The following is a 24,652-nucleotide window of genomic DNA, read 5'->3' on the forward strand; positions in this document are numbered from 1 at the left end:
CTGCTTAAGTGGGTCTTCTTTAGACTTATCTTTATTGTAATTTCAAATTAAGTCTGATACAAATAGTGTCTAGACAAAATTCTTTTGTTTTAGGAAAAGTGCAAAAATAAAATGTTTTCTATACAAAATGAGCAAAATAAAAAAAAACATATCCTAAAGATTAGGGCTTTTTGAATTATCTTCCTTAAGTCCTGATTTTAACTTTGTTCAAATTTTTGCACTACATTTACAAGTTGGATCAATATCAAGAAATTAATATCTTTAAAAAACCTCTATAAGTAGTAGAGGTTTTTTAGAGGGTAGTCAGATTTCATTCCAGAACTATTTGAGAAGCTTGTTCATGTCACCTTTGAATATTCCTAGTATATCTACAGCTTATAAAAAGGATTGTACGGTAGATGTTTAAGCCTGGATTTTGAACCTGTGTGGATTAAAGACAATAAAAATGTCTTAAATGCAAACTGATGCACCAAATTCTTGTTCTTAAAATTCAAGTTCTATGGTGCATTATAATTGCACCCAAAAATAAAAACTTTTCAGAAGCACAATTTAAGGCTGAGAAAAAAAAAAAATTATTCACTTGTAACTTCTGTATTAGTATTTTATTATTTTGTTCAAGAACTCCCATAGTTTGCACCAATGATGTCTTTAGGAGTTTGGACTTTACAGTGCAAGAACTTTGTTGCCAATTCGATAGGATACTAGTGCTGAGTTTGTTAAAACATGTGATTAGTGTTCATCTCTAAGCCTTGAGAGTCTGAGCCAGGCTGTTGAGTTCCTGTGACAGAGCCGTCACTGTGTCCAGAATCCGCTGCTTGTCCTTCTCTTCCAGCCGAGCTTCACAGCGCTGAGCAAACTTATCAGGATGCCACAGCGCCTGCTGCTTCCGGAGGGCTTTACGAAATGCCGCCTCGTCCTTCCGGTCCACACCGTGCAGCATTACATCCAACATCTCCTGGACGGTGCCCCTCGGAGCTGGCCAGGGGATGTCACCATAGCTGAGCTTTGAGCTGCCCGATGTGGAGGCAGCCGAGCTGAACATGTCAGCACATCGCTCATCGTAATGCCGTTTCTTTCCCCGCCGAGTCTCTTCCTCTTTTTGCGCCGCTCGAGCCAGGTACTCCTCGTGTTCTCTCTGCAACCTTTCAAACAGCTCTTTATTGCTTTCCTCTTTTTGTCTACATTTTTCTTTTTTCCTAGATGACGCTGCCAGTCTTTGAGCTTCAACGTGTTTCTTATGAAAATATTCTCTTCTGATGCGATCTACCCAATCCCCAAAGTCTTCCTCTTCTTCGTCAACAGGTAGATAATCATCAGCTGCCAAAGAAAAGCAGCAGGATTTAAAAAACCAGGAAAAATCCCGACTTGAATTTAGAAATTTAGATTTACCATCATATGCTCCAAAGGTTTCGAAGAATTCATCCTCGCATTCACCAAACAGCTTCTCCAGCCACTCCTTCTCTGGGTCTGCTTTGGGTGGACGACTCATGTTTTCCGCAGCCTGAAAAAACAAAAGGAAAATACATGTAAATGTTGTAAAGCAAGCAGTAGAACCAGCTCAGGGGGCTGAAACATGATGTGTAAAGTTCATGAAGTCATGTCCCAATCAGCAGCACCATAATAAAGCACCACAGCTTAATAAAATGTAATTTCCCAAAAACTTGTAGTTCTTTTTCAGGGGATGTGTGACAATCATAAAAAGAAACTCTAATCTTTCACCCAACCCAAAAAACGGAAGTCAATCAATATTTTCTTTTCTTTCCGACCCAATAATGCTTTGTTTTGTTTTGCAAGTCAACTGCTCCCTTAATTACAGCCTTTAACACTCTGGTGCTGTATAAAACTAATACGGTATATAAATGCACACAATCATCCCTTTATAGAAACCAAAGCAGGTTAATTTGTATTCCACTGGTCCATTTAACAAATGATTAGTAGCAAAAGAATTTCTCAGTTGGTTTTCCGGAAAAAAAAAAAGAAGAAGAAGAAAAAAAGAAACCACATTAAATAAAAAAAATAAAAACATGCAAATTATTTCCAACCTTGAAGAGTTGGTTGCGTTTTTGCACTATGTCTTTTCTCCCAAACTCTACATTTGATCACTGCTGCACCTTATGAAATAGAAATGGTCTGAAAGCAGTACAAAGCAAAATTTCGTTTGGTATACACTCTGTGTATACAGAATCACAATAAAAGATGTCTAAGTAATTGGTTATCTAAAATTTTGTAGTCATCAATTAATATAAAAACGAGAAGTGGGAGTATATACCACTTTTGTAACTGCATTTTGTTGCATTTTCATATAATGCAAATAGTTGGCCTCCACCTTGGTGCACAAATCGCTTTTGTACTCACTGCAGAGAAAACAGCATGGGTGTAGGTTTGCATAGGGACCATAGGGACGTGTCTCTATCAAAATTGTGGACTGACCTATTTGTCCCTTCCAATAATTCGATGTGAATAACGTTTATAATTTACAATACAGCGTTGTTGCAACAGTCACTTCTTTTCCTCTTGCAGCTTTGTTGCCTGGCAGCTGCTGCCGCTCCGTCTGACCTGCACGGTCTATGCTGTGCTTTTAAATTATCCGCATACGTAACTCTACTCTTTCTCCAATGAAATTAAACCAGATGAAAGAGAGATATTCTGAAGAATATCGACAGATGAAAACGTCTTTTTTATCTTAAATGCAAAATCTTAATATATATATATATATATATATATATATATATTTTTTTACAATTTTGATCTAATTCCTGCCCCAAGTGGGTTGCTCTGTCAGCTAAAAGCATGTTTTAGTCTCTATACTTCAGTTAATGTTTAATCGATTACTAAATTTGTTGACGAATATTTTAATAATCAGTTGATTGCGAATAATCTGACTGTTTCAGGCTGAAATGGGCTAAACAGAGTAACAACAGCCCGGATGTACGATTTTTATAGTGAAATGAATATTTTAAATGCTCAGTGTCAGTTCCTCTTCTAGTTCCCGTGTCACATGTAAATACAAAAACTTTGCTGTCCCTTGAATGTATAATTTTGCTTCATGGGATGGCAAATAATTTATTGTATTTACATGTACATGGGAGAGCATATAAAAGATAAAAACGGGTGTTACCTCTCTGTTCACCTTAGCACAATTCTATATCTTCAAAAAAAATATATGGGCTAAATCCACATATAACAGACATTTTTAGACTATATTTGGCTAAATAGGCGAGTATTTACATACTGCTTCAGTCGCTGGCAAACCTTTTCAAATTGGAAAAAAGAAGTCCTAATTCCTCAGTCATCAGAGCCAGTCATGCTTCAGTCATTAATAAACAGCATCTAGTGTGTAGTGCTTATAAAATTTGTATAAATTAAGTGAAAAATGCTGCTTTTCTCTTTAAACGATATGCGCCCTGATGCTCACGTCAAGCATAAAAAGAGCATGCATATTTTTGCATAGGACCAATGACATCAGACCTTCTTTTATCCCCTTGGCTATGTAGAATTTTTGTGTCAAGCAGCAATTCATATCCACCTGGGGAGTATTTGATACCTGATTTAAATCCAATAGACTTAAATTAATTTTCTATAACTTACCAGTATACAGCTGTAAAGATATTTAATCATGTATCTGAAAAGTTTTTTGGTTCGAGGTTTGTTTCTGTTTGATCAAGGGTCTTAATCTGTTATATTTAGTAAAAATAAACAAAATAAAAATCAGACACAGACTCAGTGGGGATATAAAGCAACAAACAGAACTCTTGGTTCGAAGCAGCCCCATCATAACACCAGGTCAGACTCCCTGCCTAAAGAGTCCAAATGACATGTTTTGATTCAGAAAGCTGGTTATAGACTGTTGCTGTGAAAATGCTTTAGCAAACGTTAGTCATTAAGGATAAGGTTTATATTAGATGGGTGTTTGGTGTGTAATGTTGTTTACCTGTGAATTTTTCATCCAGTTCAGCAGATCTTGTGGTGTTACTCCAGCTCTATTTGGTGCATTTAAAGCTTCTGGACATTTTTTCTTAAGAGGCACAACGACGTCATCATATACTATGAAAGAACAGCACAAATACAAGTTGAACTGAAAGCAAACATAAACCAGCAGCGAGAAATAGCCTATCCGGGTAAGGCCTCCAGTCCCTTACCCCTTTTCCCGTGTTTTAGCGCCCTATTGGCGGCGATGTGAAGGGCTGTGTCTCCTTTTCGGTCTCTCTGAAGAATATCGGCCCCGTGTTTGAGCAGCAGCCGCAGCACAGCGTCGTCTTCCAGCGAGCAGGCCAGCTGCAGTGGGCTCCTCAGCCTCTTCCCCTTGGAGAAGTTGACGTCCAAATCCCGGTGCTTTCGGAGAAACGACTTTAGCTTTAGAAGATTGCCTTCCTCCACATACCTCCACACCCGTTCCTGTCTGCGGGACACCATTCTACCCACAAACACACGAAAATGCTTACGTCTACATGTATATTTCGATAATATGAGAGGGATACAAGTTAAGCCTCTGTTTCCTGTTCCGTCCGCTAAATGAGTCCGACGTTTTTAGCATCCCTCACATCAAAGTTCCGCAGATATATCTATTTTATCCACGTCACCACTAGGTGTCACTGTTGATCTCACTACGTGATAAACCCAAACCATACTATCTTGTTTTATAACAGACAGGCCCTATTAAACAGGTGCATCTTTTTTTTAAGGTCTAACTAAACGTCTCACCAACCATAGATTTCTGTTCATATGTTCATCCCCGCTAAGACAATATTCTTCTGCTGTAGGAAATAAAAACATGTTCAGAGCAGATTATATTACCCTGCAAAGTCATGGTCATATCTGAAAGGTGCAGATAATCTTACCTCTAAGTTTCTTATGATCCAGGTGACACTAGTAACACTTTTATCTGAGAAGTCCAGTGATCCTATGCAGAGAGTGGCAGCTTAAAGGAATAGTACACCCAAAACATGATTAGCCTTCATTTTCTACTCACCCCCATGCTGAACAACACTCTGCAGTACTTTTTTGATATCTCAAATGCATCTGGAGATCTGGGAGGCTTCTTGCTGTCTGCTGACATTCAAATAATGGAGGTCTGTGGCGCCCGAGGCAGAAAGGTCCATAAAAGTCCACAAAAAACGTGTCAATATTCCTCCATACTGCTCGTCCAATGTATTCCAAGTGTCCTGAGTGGGTAGCATCCAGAATTTACTCGAAACGAAGTCATTTAGAATGTTTTTAGAGCATAAACAGTAGTGTATAGGATTTCCTGAAAGCGCGCACATGCGCGATCACGACGCTACGGAAGCCGGCAGTAATATATAGTCTTTTCAAAAATTCACAGAAATCCTCTACTATACCTTTAATTATTTAATTCAAGTATTTTAGATCATGGACCTATTTAACAGTTGCAAACTAGCCAGCAAAGCAAGGAGTTTGACATGTGATCTAAAGCAAATAAAACGGACCCCTCAACTGGTCAACAAAAAGTTCTGGGAGTGAGCCATATGAGACCTGGATCTAATTATATACCGGTATATGAGATAATCCGGAAGAGCCTCAAATAGGTCCTTGATTGTCAAAAAAAATACATAAAAAACTGCATTATGGCTAAAATTAAACAATTCAAAAAATGATAGCAGGCCAAACATTTTACTTTTTTTTTCTTTGCCATAGCTTAATAGTAATTGTTGCCTCCAACTGAGTTTGGCAGCACAACCAGTTTTAAGCTTTGGATGAAAATAAAAATTACTCTTTAAAAATAAAATTATCATTAAAGATGTTTTAAATGTACTATATCTAGTTTTGGGTGGGAAATACTGAAATATTGAAGGTTTTCTCTACAACATTTAAATGTGGTTTTAACCCGGCCTTTTTTAAATACCTATGTTGATATCCTAAACACACAACTGAGATCAGATGTTTCAGAGATCTGTAAATTGGTCAGAAAGGAATTTTACTGCTATAACTGATATCTAGCAAAGTATGATATGCAGGAGTTTGATTATATGTTACAACGCCATTGTGGCTCCTTCATTTTCAGTTTCTATCCCACATAATTATTGTGGCAGAGACTTTTGCCACAGCTGTCGCTTGATGAACTCTGAAAACATTGCTGTTAAGCTAATTACATACAAACATAATAATAGGACAAAGTCAATTTATACAAAAAATACTTTAATTTGATCAGTTTATGGCTACAGTTATTATCTTGAGTATGTTAAAATCCATCCTACTATAAGCAATCCTTCTGAACTTTTATTTTATTTACGCAGATTGTCTCATGACTTTCAGCGTTCGGGTAAAAAAATACAAAACAACAATTTTGGGAAACTTTAGTGATTGAACATTAGCAAGTTGGTTTGCAATCCTATGTGTTATACATTTTAAACAAGGCTCCTCTAAAATCATCCAGTTTGGGTGCTATAGATGATGCTCATACTTCCAGGAGTTGCTCTCTGAAATTATCACCACTGAATAACCAATATGAAATATTCTCCACCTGTCCAGAGATAAAAAACTTGACTTTTTGCATTTGTATATGTTCAAACTCCTAAAAAAAAAAAAAAAAAAAAAAAAGTTTACTTGACCACCAGGGTACTGAATAAACCTATGTAATCTGATCTTTTGCCATGTTTAAGTTTTATTTAATGACCCTGATGACTAATTCGGGTTTAGAGAAACAGCTGTAACAGCTGCTTAGCAGCTCACTGCCTTCTTACTGTATCCTTGAAGCACGAACAAAGAGTCTTTATCTGAAAGAAGCAGCGACTTTATTTTAACACGTTGATTCCATGACACATAAAGAAACATTTTAAATTCCTGCACATCTTTAACATGATTGATAAACAGATTTTGAAAGTCAGTATCACTGAAATACATCAGTTGTTTCAGGCTTAGCTGTTTAAAAGTAACAATGAAGATATAAGTGCAATTATTTTAGCCAAAAAGTTTTTTTTACTTTGAAAAAAGCTTAGAACTACCTTAATCGTTCATGGGGATTCTGTGTAGTATGAAACATTTTTAGAAATATAAAAGTAAATATGGGTTCTATTAGTTACATTGACAAGGGGGCACAATATCACTGCTGCTGAGACTTGCAATAATGTTGACCAATATTAACCCACCTTTTCCTCTCTATAGCGAAACTATTGAAAGTAAGTCATGCTATCATCTTTAGTAGAATTGATTACTGCAGTGTTTTTGTTTTATTGGACTGCTTAAAAAGTTTAACAGAGAGCTGCAGTTCATCTACATTGCTGCTGCTGGCGTCCTCACTAACACTAACAAAGTGGAGCACATCACCTAGCTCTAAAGTCTTTCCACCAGCTCTCTGTTTCACATAGAATAGACTTTTAAAAGGGTTTAGTCTATAAATCACTGAATGACTGGGTACATAAATACATTACAAACCTGCTGTCAGTTTATCTAAAGCCCAGACCTCTCAGGTCTTCTCAACCCCCAGAAAACTGTAAAAATGGTGCAAACCCCAGTTGCTTTAAATTTGTTTTTGTTTTTTTTATTTCACATTTGTTTAGAATGGCATTTGATTGTGCTATATAAACATTTCTAGTCAGGGTTGGGGTCTAACTTATGTACGATATTCTTAATGATTTTATTTTTTTCTATTTATCAGTCATTTGATCTATTTAATAAGTAATCTGCTTATTAAAACATGCCACTTTACTTGCCTTTAACTATTTGTGTTGCGTGTGTACCACTGTAATTATTTTTCCCTTTTTTTGTCATGTAGACCACTTTGAATTGTTTTGTTGAAAAAAATGTGCTGTTTAAATAAACTTGCTCTACCAAGACTGGCAGCATCTACATAATGCAAGTTTAAGGTTCATAGATTTTCAATAAGGTTCTGGTCTACGCTCAGCCCGGATTCACTGGGAGTTGACTAACTTTTTTTTCTTTTTGCCCTTTACAATACTTCATTGCTTTTAGCTGTATGGTTTAAATTATTTTCCTGTTCGATGACCTGTAACCTTTTTTAAACATTTCTCTCAAGGATGCCTTGTATAGAAAATATAACGCAGCCCTCCATGTTTACAATAAAGTTCAGTATTTTTGTCTTTTGTCTAAAAGTTTCATGATTTTATCCCCCCTTTAAATTAGAATTGATGTAGCTGCAGAACAACTAAATGTTTTGGTTGTATTTACAATAAATAAATGACTGATCTTTTTTACGTGAACATTTATCTAATGCAGACAGTTGCAATACCCCAAAACTAATTTCTCTATTAATTACTCAGCTGTAATAATGTCTAAAAAAAAACAAAAAAACGGTAGGACCAATTTTTTCTTTCTCAGTATTATTATACAGTTTGCTCAGGCAGCTCAATTCTTGTTTCGTTCACAGCTGATTTAAAATGAACAAAGTCCCACTGTTGAGGAGGATCCAGGCCATGTGAGCCCCTATAGATTGGGCAAACATTCCAATACCTTAAGAAATCTATACAATTTAGCAGGGTATATTTCTTTAAATTACAAACACAATAGAAAAGACATAATTGTGTGTATGAAAATAGATTATTTGTAGATAGAATAGATTATATCTCAAAGTGATCATAAACGTTTCAATGCTGTATCATATTGCTATCATAAGGTAGGATATCACCAGCTGAGCTCCATGGAGAGCTGGATTTACAACATACAATTATAAATCAACATTTCTATGTTTACTATTAATATAAAGTAAGTACTCCAGAAACGTGGACGAGGTACAGGAGTCTTGAAGAATTGTTAATAGTTTATTTATGTCCACATTTATGAACATTAAATGATAGTGAACCCTGGCATACACCTGTTGATAAACGGGACATGGATTTTCATTTAGCAGCTTAACAGGCTGGTAAAAAAATCCATCGATCTTCTTCTTCTTGCCTCTCCGTCAGGCCAACAGGATATTGGCAAAAGGCGGGGTACGTCCTGCACAGGTCGCAGGTCCATCACAGGGCAGAGACATACATCCATGCACAGAAAGAACTAAGGGCAATGTAAGGATGCTAACCATACTAACAGTCAGGGTTTTGGACTGTGGTACTGAGTACCCACACATGCACAGGAGGATATGCAAACTGCATGTACAAATACTAAATGGAAAATCTAATTTGCGGTCTTTGTGCTGCAGCTACCAACATTTATTTTGTAGTTTTAACATGAATTAAGATAATGACAATATCTGGATTCACTGACATCACATTGTCTCAAAACACGCAAAGGAAATGTTGTGTCGAATTAAAGCCAATATTGCTCCTGTTGGACGCCAGCATAAAAAAATCAGGATGCTATAATTAAAGATATATTCCATTTTGCTATGTTCCATCCCACAGATAACTCTATTTACATGTTCAAATGTTAAAAGATCTTTAGAATTTAAGACATAACTGTAATACAAAGATTTATACTTGTTTTATCACTGCAAGCAATTTTATCTGATCTATTAGAGTTTTTTTTTTCTTTTGTAAAATGAGAAACAAATTAATTATTTTATTATGTATTTACTTATTTGTTTGTGCTATAGCATCCTAAATGCATGCAGGTAGGCATTAAACAGCTACTTTTACAGAAGAGGGGCAATGTTTCAAAAAGACAATAACACACAACCTCTTACCCGTTTTTTTTTTTTTAAATGTGTGAATCAAACACTATAAGCCGAAAACTTTTCACTGCTGAGTCTTTAAGAGCATATATGGACTGAACTCTTTATTGGAACTTTATTGACCAAGACCTCATACTAAATGATAGATGTAAGAAAAACAGGATTGACGTTCCTAACAGGAAGGTGGAGTCTCAGTGTGACTGAGTAAACAGAGGAGTGTTTGTGCTCTGAGATTTATTCCCCTGTGACATCAGTTAAACAAGTAAATTGTCACGCAGCAGCAGACAAACAGAGTGCCTGCAGGATCTCCTCATGAAGTTCTAATAAATGTGCTCATAGGATCGGAGTAAAGCTGCTAATCTTACATCACATACTGAGACACTGTAAGAGCAAAGCTGCTCATGTGTCTAAACCTTTGAATAATAATCTGTGCTGTGTGTACTGTGTCTCTGGATGATGCCCTGATGGAGTTTTTTAGCACCTTGTTACCTGTAAGTCACACATCCATGCAGCTGAAGCTCTAAACTGGTTCAGGCCCGTTTGAACATGACAGGGCCTCCATTTAGACCTGAGGGAGGGAATAGAGGCACAAAGGAGAGGATAGAAAAGGAATGAAGGGAGTCTCTGTGTCCATTGAAGAGGATGAGCTTCTCTAACCTAAGATCCGGAGACTCCTACAGCTTGGACTCTTCCGCTCCATCGGAAACTACGTGTTTTCACTAACGATTGCTGTCTTGTGTGAGCGTCTTTGAAAAGGTCTGCAATCTATAGCAGCAGACAAGGAGACAGAGGAGAAAGGAGAAATGTCTTTACAGAAGCTCGAGTGGAGAAGTTTGTAACTGAACATGTTACCACCTGGATATCTACCCTCATGAGGATCATGTTTAGAATAACTATCCTCACACATTCATTCCAAATAGGTTTGTCAGGTGAGCATCTTATAGGCTGTAAAAGCTTATCGGTGGCTCTGAAAGACAGGATACCCAGATCAGGAACCACTGCTCTGACCACCCTCTGCCTACTCTTCCTGTTTGACCTGTTGGATCCTTTCCAGACCATCAGGCCAGCCATCCTCTGGGGAGGTTGTTCTGGAGGGGCCGTGTGGCAGGAAGCTGAGGGTCCTCCAAGACTCTTCAGGGGTCAGCATCTCATCCTTCCCCACCAGGGGTAGACCGGGCCTCAGGTCCGGTCTGCTGGCTAAGCTGCTCTGCATCTATTGTTAGGGCAAAGAAGAATTATGCACATGCTTCCTTTGTCTATTTTCTGCTTGACCTGGTTTATTGGCTTCTGATTTATGAGAGCAGAGACATGTTTCTGACATAGAGTAAGTCTGGCTGCAAACCTGCCCTAAAACCCTGCAGCTTTTTGTCCCTCAATGATGGGACAGTTAATGATACAGAAACCCCTTTGAAACTGCAAATACATGTAGCAAGAAAGTCTCTAGTGTGGCTAAGATTGGGCTCGGTCCCAATTTTTTCTAGGTTATCTGCCCCCCACATTTATTAACAACAAATACCAACACAAACATATATGTATCATTACATGTCCTCAAGATGGAGCAGACAGAGACCAGGAACTTCGAAAATCTAACCATTCATCTCATTACAATCTCTTTATATCAGAGATCTAAACCTCCAGCTCTTGAACTGCCTATTCATAGCCTTTACAATACACAGATACAATTCTCTAATTTTCATATAATTATACAAAAAGCTATTTTAGTAATTTGTTTTTTTTCTTAAACTGCATGCTTTTCACTCTATCTTCCACAAATATGAAACTAATATTAAATTTTTTTTTAATTAAATAAAAATGGAATAGCAGGTGATTATAAAAACTTGTCAATCTTTCTTTATTTAAAAGGATCCTGAGTTCTGTAAACTCAGTTGGTTAATCTGACATGACAGGTTCTGGGTGTAGATTAGAGGAGTGGAATGCTCATAAAACAAGCCTGAGTCCAGCGAACCATTTGTCTATATTTATAGATTATTTTTCACCTCAAAGATTATTCTTTTTTTTTTTTAGATTTGCTGCAGATACTCACATTGTGTTTCTCTGGCATTTATAACAGGCACAGGCCGAAACACCACACATCCTCTACCATAGTTAGCAGCACTATGTGTTTTTTTTTTTTTTTTTTTTTATCTCACCAGATACAACTGCAGAGGTTTCTTCCTGAATGCTCCATCTTAGCCTCATTGAACCAAATTTTCCTGTAAGTTTGAAAAAACACAGAATAATAAACAGCCTGTTGGTTTCACCTAGCATCTGTTATTTGTCATGAGAGCTTGTTGACCCTAAGATGCCACACTTAGAGGCAGTTCTTAGACAATGAGCAACAACATTGTTAAAACAATGTTTTTTTTGTTTGTTTTTTTTACCTCATTTCTTTCCCACTTCATACAGTTAATCAAGAAAAAAACTTTATCAAGCTTTATTTGTCTTATTCTTGTTTTTAACCATCTGACTGCAGACATGGGAAAAACTAGGTAACTGGACACTATCTAGCAGTTATAATGCTTAAATCAGCATTTTTGAAATTCAGATTTTCAATGCAGGCATCTGTTAAGCTGAACTGATCAGAATCAGATAAGAGCAAAATGCAAACTACCAAATATAAACTAATATTTAAGTTTATATTTTAGTTTGTATTTCCTCTATTTTTCCTAATGTTGATAAGCAGGAATATTTAGTACCTCAAATTGTTCCCCATTAATTCTGCATCAGTATTGTTGAGAAGAGAAGAGACATCATGACTGATCGACCAAATTAGGTTTTAAATGCATAAATGAAAAAGTGTGATATAACCCAATTAATTAGAGATGCAATTAGCTTTATGACTTACAGCGAGACAGAGTGCTATATGTGGTACAGAACTGTCTTTGCATAGCATCCAGACATCCAGCAAGCAGACGTTCCAGAAACACATATTTTCTTCTCCAAATGCCTTTGAGAAATTCTGCTATCTTAGATAAAAAAGAAGTAATCATTTTACATTCATATGTTTTTTTTTTTTGGCAAGGTTGTCTGGGGTTTTTTAGAGGACCGAAATGCAGAGACGGAAGCTGAGGTGGTTTCTTACAAATTTATTTATCCAAATGGTGGCAATTGAAGCACAAGTCCACAAACAAAATACAGAAAACCAAAAACCAGGAGACATCAAGGGAAGCCCACATGAGGAACTAAGGCAAACAGTAACTGAAGTGGAGGAATATATATGTCACACATGATAGACTGGGGTAATCAACTGATTGGGAGCAGGTGTGGACAGAAGGAAATAGATGGGAGGTAGGGGAAAGGACACTAACATGAGGGGGCAACAGAGGATAAACAATAAATACATAAGAACTCAAATACAACCAGGAAACAACTAGAATGACACAAAATGGAAATTAAACCAATAATCTAGAAAACACAGAAAAACTTGAATCAAAGTTTAACTGAAACGCTAAAAGAAAACTTAAACAGAAGCAAAAAGTGCAGAATGATGACAGTTTTAGCATAGAAACTTATCTGTGATTATATGTTAACTTTTAATTTTCCCAAACTCAGTAATAACAGAGGGAACATTATGTGTGACTGTTTCTAAACTGCCAGTTCAGAGAAACTCTTAGTTCATGTTTGGTGAAAAGGGGCATAAATCACTTCAGTAGGTTTGCAGTTTCTGCACCTAATGCCATGAAATCTGCGTAAAATGATCACATGGGCCCCATAAAACTATAGAATCCATGAAAATAATCCAGTCAGATTATCTTTCATAGCGGGGTTCAGTCTTTGATGTTAGCAGGTGGAGGATAAAGTGAAAAGTCCTCTTGTTAAAAAAAAAAATGTCTGCAGCATGGAACAGTAAAACCCATAGTGAGATACTTCTTCAGAGACTGCTAAGAAAATGTTTTGTGTTCTGGTTAATGTGAAACAACTATCTTAAATGTATTTTGTTTGTTAGACTAGAGACCAACACAAATGAATGATTTGCCATAACATTTGACTTTTATATTAATCAAAATCTCTATAAGTATTTTTACTTACCCCCCACACCTTTGCCAATGCTAAATAGAACCATATTTTTCACCAATTACAGCTTTTGTCCATCAACTCTGGCCACCAGCAGTGTTTCACATTGGGGAAGGTTTGCTTTGGGTGATGGGCAGCGTTGCGGTTCTGTCAACAGATCCTCCTGTTTAGCTGTGAATCATCGCAGCTCCTCAGAGTTACTATAGGCCTCATGTCTGTTTCTCTGGGCCTCAGACAGAGGAGCTGATTTACACAGTGATTTAAAAGTGTTCTCAATTTGCCAGTAAGATAAGACTTTATCAGGAAATAACTGATAAAATAGGTACGTTTACATACCACAACATACAAGATTTTTTTTATTCACAACAAAATCAGTTTTCTCTCCACTTTACAAATAAACTAATTTGTTTATATATTTTATATACATCCCCGATCCTTATCATCATTGAAGTTTGTAAAGTGAGATAAAAAAATCCCCCAAACACCAGTTTTCAAATTTTATTTTAGCAAATGACACTGAGTCCAGCTTATATTATTATATTATATCTTTTATCCAGATGCACCACAGAGCGCCACAGGAAATCATTCCTGCCTGTGGTCATCAATCTCTACAACTCCTCCCTCAACTGATTCAGACACCCCCCCCCCCCCCTCTCTCTGTAATTGACATTTATTCATTCCTTGCACTGTTTTTGTACGTCACTTTCACTATTTGGATTTATAGTTATACATATGTGTATATATAAATATATATATATATATATATATATAATAATATATATATATATTTATATATTTATATATATATAAATGTTTGTATATCTGGAGCATGTAACAAAAGTGGAAATAATAAAGTATGTCTGATTCTGATTCTCAATTAACAAGAAGTTTGTAATCAGCCAAATATTGCTTACAGGTAAATTTTTCCTTTGTGATTATTGAGGAGATTTATAACCATCACTGTTCCCAGCAATCTCAGTAAGTTGTCACATTCATGTTGATTTTTGCTAAGTTTCTGTCTTAGTCAGTTAAATAACATGCTGCTGTTATTTTTGCACATCTCTAGTGTTGTTATTTTTTCACATATCAATTACTATTAAAATGTCCTCAGCTGTATATTATTTATTCTCCAGATGCATAGTTTTTATATTTTAATAAAACTGTACAGTGCAGTATTTTATTTGTTTATTTTCTTAAATCTGTCACTTATCCTGTTATTTATAGGCACCTTATCAAGGTCCACATTTGTGTGACCACTTTTTCTATAATCTTTTGCTGCTGCTGTAACTCCACAATTTCACCAGTGTGGGACAATAAATGGATTTTCTATTCTACTCTATTCTAAAAGAAGAGGTTTAAATGGCAGCTGTTGAATTTCTTTGTCACCTGAAGCAAAAAATGTTTTTGCTTGTTGAAAATGAAAGCAGCCTTATTCTGTATTTACTTAACAGACCAAGATTAGTAAATTCTATGATTCATTTAGGGTCAACAGAAGTTATCAAGAGGACAAAAAACCTGACCCATCACTTCAAACTGCTAATTAAGGATTAATCCGATCCCTCTGTCTCCCTGCTGTTGCTGATTATATCCTGTAAAAAAGCCTATTACTGTCGAAATAGTTTAGTTTAAAAATGTGCTTCAAAGCTAAATCAATGCTGTCTTTTGACCTTGGTGAAACGGTTTACTTAAGAGAAATACTGTTGATGGGGGTCAGTGTAAAAACTTCTTAATGTTAGGTTTTAGTTAGATAGTAAAACCAGAAGTTAACTATGTTAGAATAAATGTAGTTTAATCGGCCCTTAATGCTAAAACACATGGCTAGTTTCATAGAGACCAAGATTAGGAAGGATTGGTATCATTTGAAACAATTCCAGTCTAAAATAATATCGTAGTGCTTTACACATATGCACCTTTACACTGCCAAAATGAGGCCGTTGGATGGATAGCTACCTTGAAAAGGCTGTATTGTCAGATTGGAAAGTAGGCCTAATGCAAAAATGTAAAAGGCAATCATTTTATTTCGCTACGCTGTCCTAACTTTTTTAATAACCAGAAATATAGATGACTTTTTCTCTGCACGTTTTTCAGTCAAGAAGTTCATACATCCCTTTCTCATTTGCCTTGTAAATAATCTGCATTTCATGTGGCACTATTTGAAGATTAATAAAACACTGCTAATGTAAACCGCCATAATATTTTAAAACCAGACTAGTTTTAATACAGTAAAAGACTTCAGACCGACTCCTACTACCTGTTAGTTTCAGCTTCCGCTAACAGATGATCTAGATTCTTACTGATGGCTAAAGAAAATTTTAGACATTGCTTTGGGAATGCATTTAGGTAATTAACACTTACGATAATCACATTGTTTGGAAGACTGGAAAATACTTTTGTGGCTGATCCAGTTTAGAAACATTTGTCCTCTCTGGATTGTTTGTGAGTTGTTAGAGGAGTGGGAAACAGACGTCTAGCGTGTATTTCCTGTAGACATGTGCTTTGATTGCAGCCCTTCCAAACACAATAGGAGAGGAGAAGGCGTCCTCTCAGCAGTGCCCCAACAGGAAGAAGCATATTCAACGGACAGGAGAAAATACATTCCAGTTAGACTTAACAAGCCATCTGAGGGAAAAGAGGGACACCAGAGAATTTTCTTTTTCTTAAGAGCACCTTTTTTTTTTTTTATTACAAATCAAAAATAATGTATTTACAAAATCTTTCATTTTGCTGTCAGGAGGAAATTAAATGACTTTTATCTTACACACACCCATATCCACATACATGACTTTCAAAGCAGCTACCTTTTAATTGAGCTTTTTACCAACTTGAAACCATTTGTCAGCTGCCATCTGTTTGTCTGTCTGCAGGCAGCCAACCACTGTACCCCCCCTTTCAGAAACACACACACACACACACCCACAAATTTACAATTTACAACATCTTATCTAACTCCAACACCTTCCTTGCTGATTGGCACACCCTTCCTACATGCACACTCGGAGACGTGACACTGCCAGCCAGGGGTAAGATACCACCGGCTGGATCACTCTTCAAGTTCTGACCAATTACAACATGAACATCACAGATGAAAACACAGCTTGTCCTCTTCACAAAGTCTACACAAGAGCCAAGATGATTTCATGAGCATCTAGTCCATGTTTATCCTCAAACAACAGAGTTTTATGTGGTTTCCTTGTTCAGTTTCACTGGCCTGCCACTCAGAGAGTGGCTGGAGTTTCGGTGTGACCAGCACCCCCACACATCAACAACATTCAGACCTCTTCAGTCCACGCAGTCAGAGGCCGAGGGGGTGTGGGGCAGCCGGGCAAAGGTGACACCCTGAAACCGATAGCAGACGATGCTGCAAAGTTTTGTCTTTCAACCTGCCCTTTTTTGCAGTGCACATCTCTTCAACCACTGTTGTCACACTTTTGTGGCCAGAGACTGAGCTTCTGTTTTCTGTGAGGAAAGAGAGCTGTTTGGGCTGGCATGCAGGAACTTCTTCAGGTTAAGGAGGCACAGGCACTGAGATCTGAAGCGCAGGTCAAAGAAGGCATAAAGGAAGGGATTGAGGCAGCTATTGACGTAGGCCAGGCAGGTAGCGTAGGGGTGAGCCAGCAGCAAAAAGCGCAGGAAGTCACAGGTGGCAGGGACCAGATCCACGTATGACAGGGCATCCGCTGTCTTCACAAGGTGGAATGGCAGCCAGCACACAGCAAACACTACCACCAAGGTGGTAATGATCTTTAGCAGCCTCTTTTTACGCTGATCCTCTTTACGCAGGGTGTTGAAGTGGCGGGTGACAGTACAGCCGATGAAGCAGTAGCACACCATCATCGCCAGGAACGGAAGGAGAAAGCCGAGAGCTGAGGAGGAGATGCTGAGACCGGCGATCCACAGGTTCTCTTCCTCCTTATTGGTCAGAACTAGGCTGAAGTCCATGGCACAAGATGTGCGGTTGGTTTGCTGATCATACCTTGTAGTGCGAAAGAGAAGAGTTGGGGCGGCCAGCAGAAATGACAGGACCCAGATGGCTGCAAGCGACGCTCGGATGTGACCTCGGGTGCGCAGCTGGGAGCTGGACAAGGAGTGGACGATGGCCAGATACCGGTCAAAGCTCATGCACGTGAGGCAGAAGACGCTGGCATACATGTTGAGAAGCACCACGTAGCTGCTGATCTTACACAGGGCTACTCCGAAGGGCCAGTGGTAGCCCATGGCTGTATAAACAGCCCATAAAGGCAGAGTGACCACGAAGGTAAGATCAGCCAAAGCAAGGTTGCCGATGTAGACGTCAGCAGCTCGACGCTTTCCTTGAGCCCTCCACACGGTGAAGATGACAATTCCATTTCCTGAGAGGCCCAGGATGAAGATGAGCATGTAGAGCACTGGGATGACAGAGTATGACGGCTCCCACTCTGAATAGTCACACATAGTGGAGTTCTCTGCCTCCTCATAGTCGTAGTAGTCATAAGGAGCTGTGGTCAAATCCATTTTTTCTTTCTTTCACTTAATGTGAGAAAAAAAAGAAATAATTGTCTAAGGCAGATAAATCCACTGAAGCTGAAACACTGAAGTCTGTTGCTGTGTGTGAAATCTGCATGCCCTTATATACAAACCCCCATCCTGCTCGCTCCCTCCCATGACCACAACTCCTCCCACTAATCTTCCCCGCTCAGCACTGCATACCCCTATGCCCTCATGTCACCAGTTATTCAATTGATAACTTAGCATAAAAAACTTTCTAACTATACACTTTGAAGCTGCCTTTTTACTGTACATGTGAAAACATTCTTTTCACATATACTTGCACAGTAATTTAAAGAGTCAAATAAAAGTTTCAATATCAGAAATGTTTGGTTTCATCGTGAGACATATTTCTGTCATTTGCTTGGTTGAACACGGGCTCATCGGACATGTCTGGACAGCAGGCTGATAGCAGTAGCTTAGGCTGGTTTCACGATGAAGATACATTTAAATATCAATAGGGCGGTATTTTGTTACTGGAGCACCCTCATTTAACAGAAGAAAAGGGAATCTATTGACATTTCTTTGCCTGTCCCGTTTCCCCTGTACATGTTTCAACAAGCTTAAGCACAGAAATGGGAAGAAAATGTGACTTCATTGGATTTCATATGTAATGGATTGCATTCCAGATGTAAAACAAATATTAATTGCTATCTATAAAACTGAATAGAGACAGAAATGTTGTTTAATTAATTCATTAATTTTACTACATTCATTTTCTTAAACTGATTAAAATTTAGTTTAGTAAAAATAATTTAAATTCATTAAAAGAAGAATTTTCATATAAATAAAAGTTTATCTAATCTAATTCTAGAATAGAAACACCCTTTATTTTCCCACAGTGGAAGGTTCAGGTGAATTTCAGAAAATAGAAAAATGCAGATACACACAAAATAAGAATAATAAACTTTACTAGCAAGAAACAGAACTGAAATATCTAACAAGTATTTATCACAATCCATAAATATCCTAAAATGTTTCTCTTGACTTGGTTGAGTTACAATTCCTGAAGGTGATTCATTTTGATACTTGTTTTTTTTTTTTTTTTTTAGATCTAAAAGAGCAACTACCTGGATCCAAATAGAACATTACCCCTTAATTTCTGAATCATCAAGAGTGCTTAGTATTTATTTTATCCTATGGAGGACCAATCCTGCCATGATTAAAAATACATACAGAAAAAAATAAAGGACTTGATAATATAAACTTGCTTCAAAAAGTAGCTAATTAATATTGTGTGCCATTAAATGTGACAAAAATCATATGAATTAGATATTTCTTCAACAATTGATTAATAATTCATCTAGAAATATATATTTTAACTTCTACTTTTTTACTTTTCTTTCTTTAATGCTGACTTATTAGGCCACTTTTTAAGCCACTTAACCCAATGAAAAAAGACAAAATAAAAAAATGACAAAGTAGAAATAGACGAAGTGGAAATAGACGAAGTGGAAATAGACGAAGTAGAAATAGACGAAGTGGAAATAGACGAAGTAGAAATAGGCAAAGTGGAAATAACCGAAGTGGAAAAAAGGGGCAGGCGAAAATTCTTTGGGTAAAACAACTGGCACAGGGAAATATTAGAGGCTGAACTAAATCATTGTTTCAGAAATAAAAAAATTTTGAAATGAAATAATATGAAATATTTATTGTGCAGTAAAAACATGCTTTAAAAATCATGGTGTAAATTAGTATGAAAAAAAAAACATCTTTTAAAAATGTTGGTGTGAATAGATAGGAAACTAAAAAGAGTTACGGTGGAAATCTGGAACAAAAAACCTACTTGAAATAAACAAAGACATAGAAATAAAGACATAGAGACAAACAATCATTCACACATACACTCACACTTAAGGAGAATTTAGACAAGTCAATTAACCTAACAGGTCATGTTTTTGGACTGTGGGAGGAAGCCGGAGTACCCGGAGAGAACCCATGCATGCTCAGAGAGAACGTGCAAACTCCATGCAGAAAGACCCCGGGCCAGGAATCGAAGCCAGAACCTTCTTGCTGCATGGCAGCAGTGCTACTCACTGCTACCCACTGAGCAGCCCTTGTCCAATATCTATTTAGTACTTTTTCTGAAATGTTGAGTTCTGCAATTGACTTCTTGTTGTGACATGTCCTGGCCAGAAAAGAAAAACAACAAAACTTCTTATTATGTGACCACAAATAAACTTGAATAATGTATACAGGCCTTTCTTTGGTGATCACGCAACATGTTGTATAAATTCTGTTACCAGCTCTAGTATGTTCTTTATTTAACATAAAAAAAGGTTCTCTAAGTTATGTAACCGAAAAATATGGTTTTAAAGCTGAATAATGTTGTTATTCAAGATCTTCTGTCATTCAGTTAATGAGGGATGACCTCATTTACTGAATGACAGGTATTGTTTGCTGCTGGTTCATTATTACAAAATTTCACTAAGATACATTGAAGATTTTGGTTGTAATGGAACAAAATTTAAGAGGGATCGATTTTTTTTTTTTTTTAAGTATAGCATGTTAAAGCCAAACCTTTTTTATAAGTTTTTCCTCTAAATCAACTTAAAAAAAATTTTATGTAATCCTCTTTCTGACATTTCTTACATCTAAGGTTGACTCAAAACCCTTCTGCCCACACAGGTAAATATATATATGGACTGCACTTTGGGGGGCCTGCAGGCTAGTGCAGAATAGAAAATGTATGCTCTATAGTCCTTGTGCACAAGTCGAAGTGAAAACCATAAACTGAACTTTACCGCTCAGCCAGGGAGGGTGCCACTGTGTTTGTGCTTTGCTGTAAACATTTGGCCACAACAATGAGCTCCAGCCTGTCTGTTAAGTTGCTTCACGCCACTTTGTGAAGACAGAAGAAATAGGCTCTGCATTAAAGCCTGTTGCTTGTGTCTTTTTAACATCTTAATATGAGTTCAAATCAATGATTATTTTTAGTGGAATCATATATGTCTTAGTGAAATAGCTTATAAACGTTGCAGCTGAATCCAAAACACAACAAGTGTTTCTGCAAAGAAGCTCATACATGGCTGTGTGTAGCCTTTCTCAGTACTAAAAAAAGTGTTATACTAAAAATAAGGTGCACTAAAGAAGCATCAGAGGCGCAAGTACCAAAAAAAGCTGTTGTTCTGTTCTTGCAGTCCAGGTCTGGGAGTATTTGCAGCTTGCTTTTGACACATTCTTGTGTCCTGTCCAATATCTATTTAGTAATTTTTCCGAAATGTAATTAATCTCATGAAAAAATGTATTTGGGCTTCCCTTGAGTTCTGCAATTGACTTCTTGTTAGGTGTGACATGTCCTAGCCAGAAAAGAAAAACAACAAAACTGCTTATTATTAGTGTTGCACCGATACCGATACCAGTATTGGACGGGGCTTTCATACTGCCCTAAAATGGTGGTATCGGTATCGGCAAGTACCAACAAATAGGGCACCGATCCATTTTGAGAGCCATAAGTTTATTCAACTATTGTCACCCACTCCTGGTAGGCAATAAAAAGTTCTACTGGATTCACTTTGTATTAGATTTTTTCCTACTTCACAAAGGTAGGCAGCAGCTTGACAAAGCCATGATGGCGATTATTTTACATTATTATGGTATCGTTAATGGTCGATACTGCACAGCCAGGTATCGGGTATCGGGGCCAAAAAATGGCATCGGCGCAACACTACTTATTATGTGACCACAGCTAAATTTGAATAATATATACAGGCCTTTCTTTGTTATCATGCAAGGTGTTGTATGAATTCTGTTACCAGTTCTAGTATGTTCTTTATTCAACCTAAAAAAAGGTTCTCTAAGTTATTTAACCGAAAAAATATGGTATTAAAGCTGAATAATATTTTTATTCAAGATCTTCTGACTTTCAGTAATGAGGGATGCCCTCATTAACAAGACTTTGATTACCTCTAATAATAGATCACATCTGCTTTGTCCACTCCACTGCTACAGGACAGGGCTAATAGCAATATTTAACCCAGGGAATAGGACAGAGAATTAGTGAAGGGAGTTACTGTAAAGATTAGGGAAAGGGTAAGTAGGCCCTTCAAACTCAAAAACGTTTAGCTCAACAAAGATAAGTGGTTAAAATACCAGTTGAAATATGAAGATAACTGGTTAGCAGCTACAATAAAAGTTTTAAAGAGTTTTGTAGTTCCAGTAAACCTTTTTTTTCTTTTATTATTAAGAAGTTTGTAAATAGTTTTTGAAACCACGTCTATAAAGAAATAATAATGCGCTGTTCATGATGTACTTTTTTTTTTTTTTTTTTTTTTACAAAGCATAGTGTGCTAAAGCCAAAAGTTCTCATAGTTTTTCCTCTAAATCAACTTAAAACATTTTTTCTTCAATCCTCTTNTCCTATATGAAAGTAATTCCTTTAAGGAAAGTTTGAATATAAATTCAGCTATGGTAGGAATAACTTTGGGCTTAACTATACATCAACATAATCCTGTTTTAAAAACATTTTATTATTTGATGATTTAAAAATATGTATATCATAATTTACAACCTTCAAAGACATTCATTAGGGTAAAAATGGGTTTCAAAGACCTCGAAAGACAATTTCTCCACTTTTAGGTCCATTCTGTGATGTTCAAGAATAAACTGTCGGATGTTTATTTTTTTTTTGGTATTTGCATGCATTAAATCATCATAAAATAGTACAATGCTTTGTGATTTTTCTAAATGTAGAAAAACAAAGTATTTTTTTCTCTTATCAGTAGCCTCTTAGCATTACTTCTGGTCCAGGTGGGTCATCTCAGTCTTCAGCGTGCCACATCTCTCAGCAGAACAGCAGCCGTGGCGCCAGGGCATCGACCTTTAGACAAAACTACTGTATCACTCAACAATCTTCCTTCAAACTCCCTCCCCCCTACCATCTTTCTCCTTTTGCCCCTCCTTAGTCATCCTCCTTCTTCCTCCAATTATGAAGATAAGCATTTAATCCTTTGGCTTCTGCTTTACCAACGTCACTTACCCTAGGACAGCTGTTGTTGTTGCCAGTTATTGTGATTTGGCCTATCTGAAATCAAACGGACATAATTATTTTTGAGTGGCTCCACCAGGACGCTGTTCTCTGTCCTGTTGATGATTTTTAAATTGTTCGTCCCGAAGCACCTTCTGTTGCAGGACGCTTTGGCAGAACAGGAAAAAGGCAAAGTAAAGTGAATCACAGCAGGCTTCCTATCTGTTCTCTGGTGGGACGTAGGTCTGTTTTTAGCTCTGTTCATTGATGGGGAGTGGGAATAGATGTCTAAATAAAACACAAAGGCCTTGATGATTAATCCATCTATAAACATTAGTGCTACTGACACTCTTTGAGCTACTGCACATAAATGCATCAGTGTTTTAGAGTTGCTGAAAGGCTTCTAATGAGGAACATCTTTGCCCTTTAAAAGTGACAAGTTCCAGTTGGACAAAGCTGGAGGCCTTCTGGAGGGCGTCCATCATGTCACGCAGCATACCACAAACTCTGCTCCCACAGCATTCAGCTCTTGTTTTCTCTCCTAATTACCCACCTGTGTGTTGTCATATTAATTGCTGTTGATGTTTTCCTCTCATGTGTGGCCTCACACTGAGAGCCACACACCATGCACACGGATAACCCTCACGCTTATGTTTTTATTCTTAGTTTTTTTGCATTTCCCCCTTTTTTCCCTGTCAGGCATCCATCAGCGGTGACTCAGCTACTGTGTTTCCGACAGAGTGAAGAGAAATGTTTTGCACAAAGACAGAAATGAGCAGTGGCAGCGTTAGTTGCAGGGCTTTGATCTTTAATTGTTTTTGAGGCCTTCTTTAGTGATGTTGGTCACACTTGTAGAGTGGGAGGTGTGTGTCGTAGATGTTTAGGTGTTTGTGGGGGTCTGACAGTTGTTTGATGTGTGTGTTAAGCTGTCAGACCACATGTCCCGCTCAGAGACAGTAGGCTCTTCCAAGTGCTTTAACTTGTGACCTGGGGAACTCTTACTTGAGTTTATCTTAACATTCATGATGCGATACAGCTTATGCAAACATCTGAGCCAACATTGACAGCTCTGATGCTAATCGGCCCCCTGGGCAGACAATAAGCTATCAGGACCAGTTTGATCATCAACTGGAGTCGGAACAAGGCTGTTACTCACTTTAATTACTAGATCCCGTTAAAGCTAACACCTCCAGCAGCCCTTACATGCTCCACCATTTGGGCTTCATTGGCCAATTCACTACTTTTCCTTTAGGCGATAAGGTGAATGAGACCAAGTGGTCAGAAATAAAGCCCTCCAGGCTTAGAGATTGCCATGGCGTTTTACTCCTGTGTTAATATAGACCGTACGTTATTAGAAAATGTGGGTAACAGGAAAAAATAGAGGCACAGGGATCCTGGGACTAGTGATGGAGGAAAAACATGGCAAAAACTTGCAAGATTCTGCAAAATAACTAAGATGGAGCAATAGTGGAATGATTTAGATACACATATGTTAGAATGGCCCAGTCTAAATCAAGAGTTAAATTCAGCAAATAAATGATGGCAATCTTCTATAACCGTTGTTT

At 37.4% G+C, this 24,652-nt stretch overlaps 2 protein-coding genes across 2 annotated transcripts; both read right to left on the minus strand.

The window, feature by feature from the left end:
• Positions 1–600: 600 nt before the first annotated feature.
• nfkbil1 (nuclear factor of kappa light polypeptide gene enhancer in B-cells inhibitor-like 1) lies at positions 601–4,514 on the minus strand. Its single transcript, XM_015387282.1, has 4 exons — positions 4,140–4,514; positions 3,932–4,044; positions 1,390–1,501; positions 601–1,317 (listed from the first exon to the last, which is right to left on the minus strand). Exons 1-4 carry the CDS (start codon positions 4,411–4,413, stop codon positions 743–745), a joined length of 1,074 nt encoding a protein of 357 aa, XP_015242768.1. The 5' UTR covers positions 4,414–4,514; the 3' UTR covers positions 601–742.
• An 11,772-nt stretch (positions 4,515–16,286) lies between these two features.
• LOC107092670 (apelin receptor B-like) lies at positions 16,287–18,165 on the minus strand. The gene has a single exon (XM_015387270.1). The coding sequence runs from the start codon at positions 18,086–18,088 to the stop codon at positions 17,018–17,020; it is 1,071 nt and encodes a 356-aa protein (XP_015242756.1). The 5' UTR covers positions 18,089–18,165; the 3' UTR covers positions 16,287–17,017.
• Positions 18,166–24,652: the final 6,487 nt, after the last annotated feature.

The sequence above is a fragment of the Cyprinodon variegatus genome, unplaced genomic scaffold (genome assembly GCF_000732505.1).
Source record: "Cyprinodon variegatus isolate N-32 unplaced genomic scaffold, C_variegatus-1.0 Scaffold390, whole genome shotgun sequence".
Classification (NCBI taxonomy): Eukaryota; Metazoa; Chordata; class Actinopteri; order Cyprinodontiformes; family Cyprinodontidae; genus Cyprinodon; species Cyprinodon variegatus.

What these genes read in the sequence shown, in the direction of transcription:
- nfkbil1 (XM_015387282.1), bottom strand. Translation starts at nt 4,413, where the DNA reads ATGGTGTCCCGCAGACAGGAACGGGTGTGGAGGTATGTGGAGGAAGGC. An exon ending in GCTAAAACACGGGAAAAGGG is followed by an intron (nt 4,045 to 4,139) that starts GTAAGGGACTGG and finishes GTTCTTTCATAG; the next exon opens with TATATGATGACGTCGTTGTG. An exon ending in ACTGGATGAAAAATTCACAG is followed by an intron (nt 1,502 to 3,931) that starts GTAAACAACATT and finishes TTGTTTTTTCAG; the next exon opens with GCTGCGGAAAACATGAGTCG.
- LOC107092670 (XM_015387270.1), bottom strand. Translation starts at nt 18,088, where the DNA reads ATGGATTTGACCACAGCTCCTTATGACTACTACGACTATGAGGAGGCA.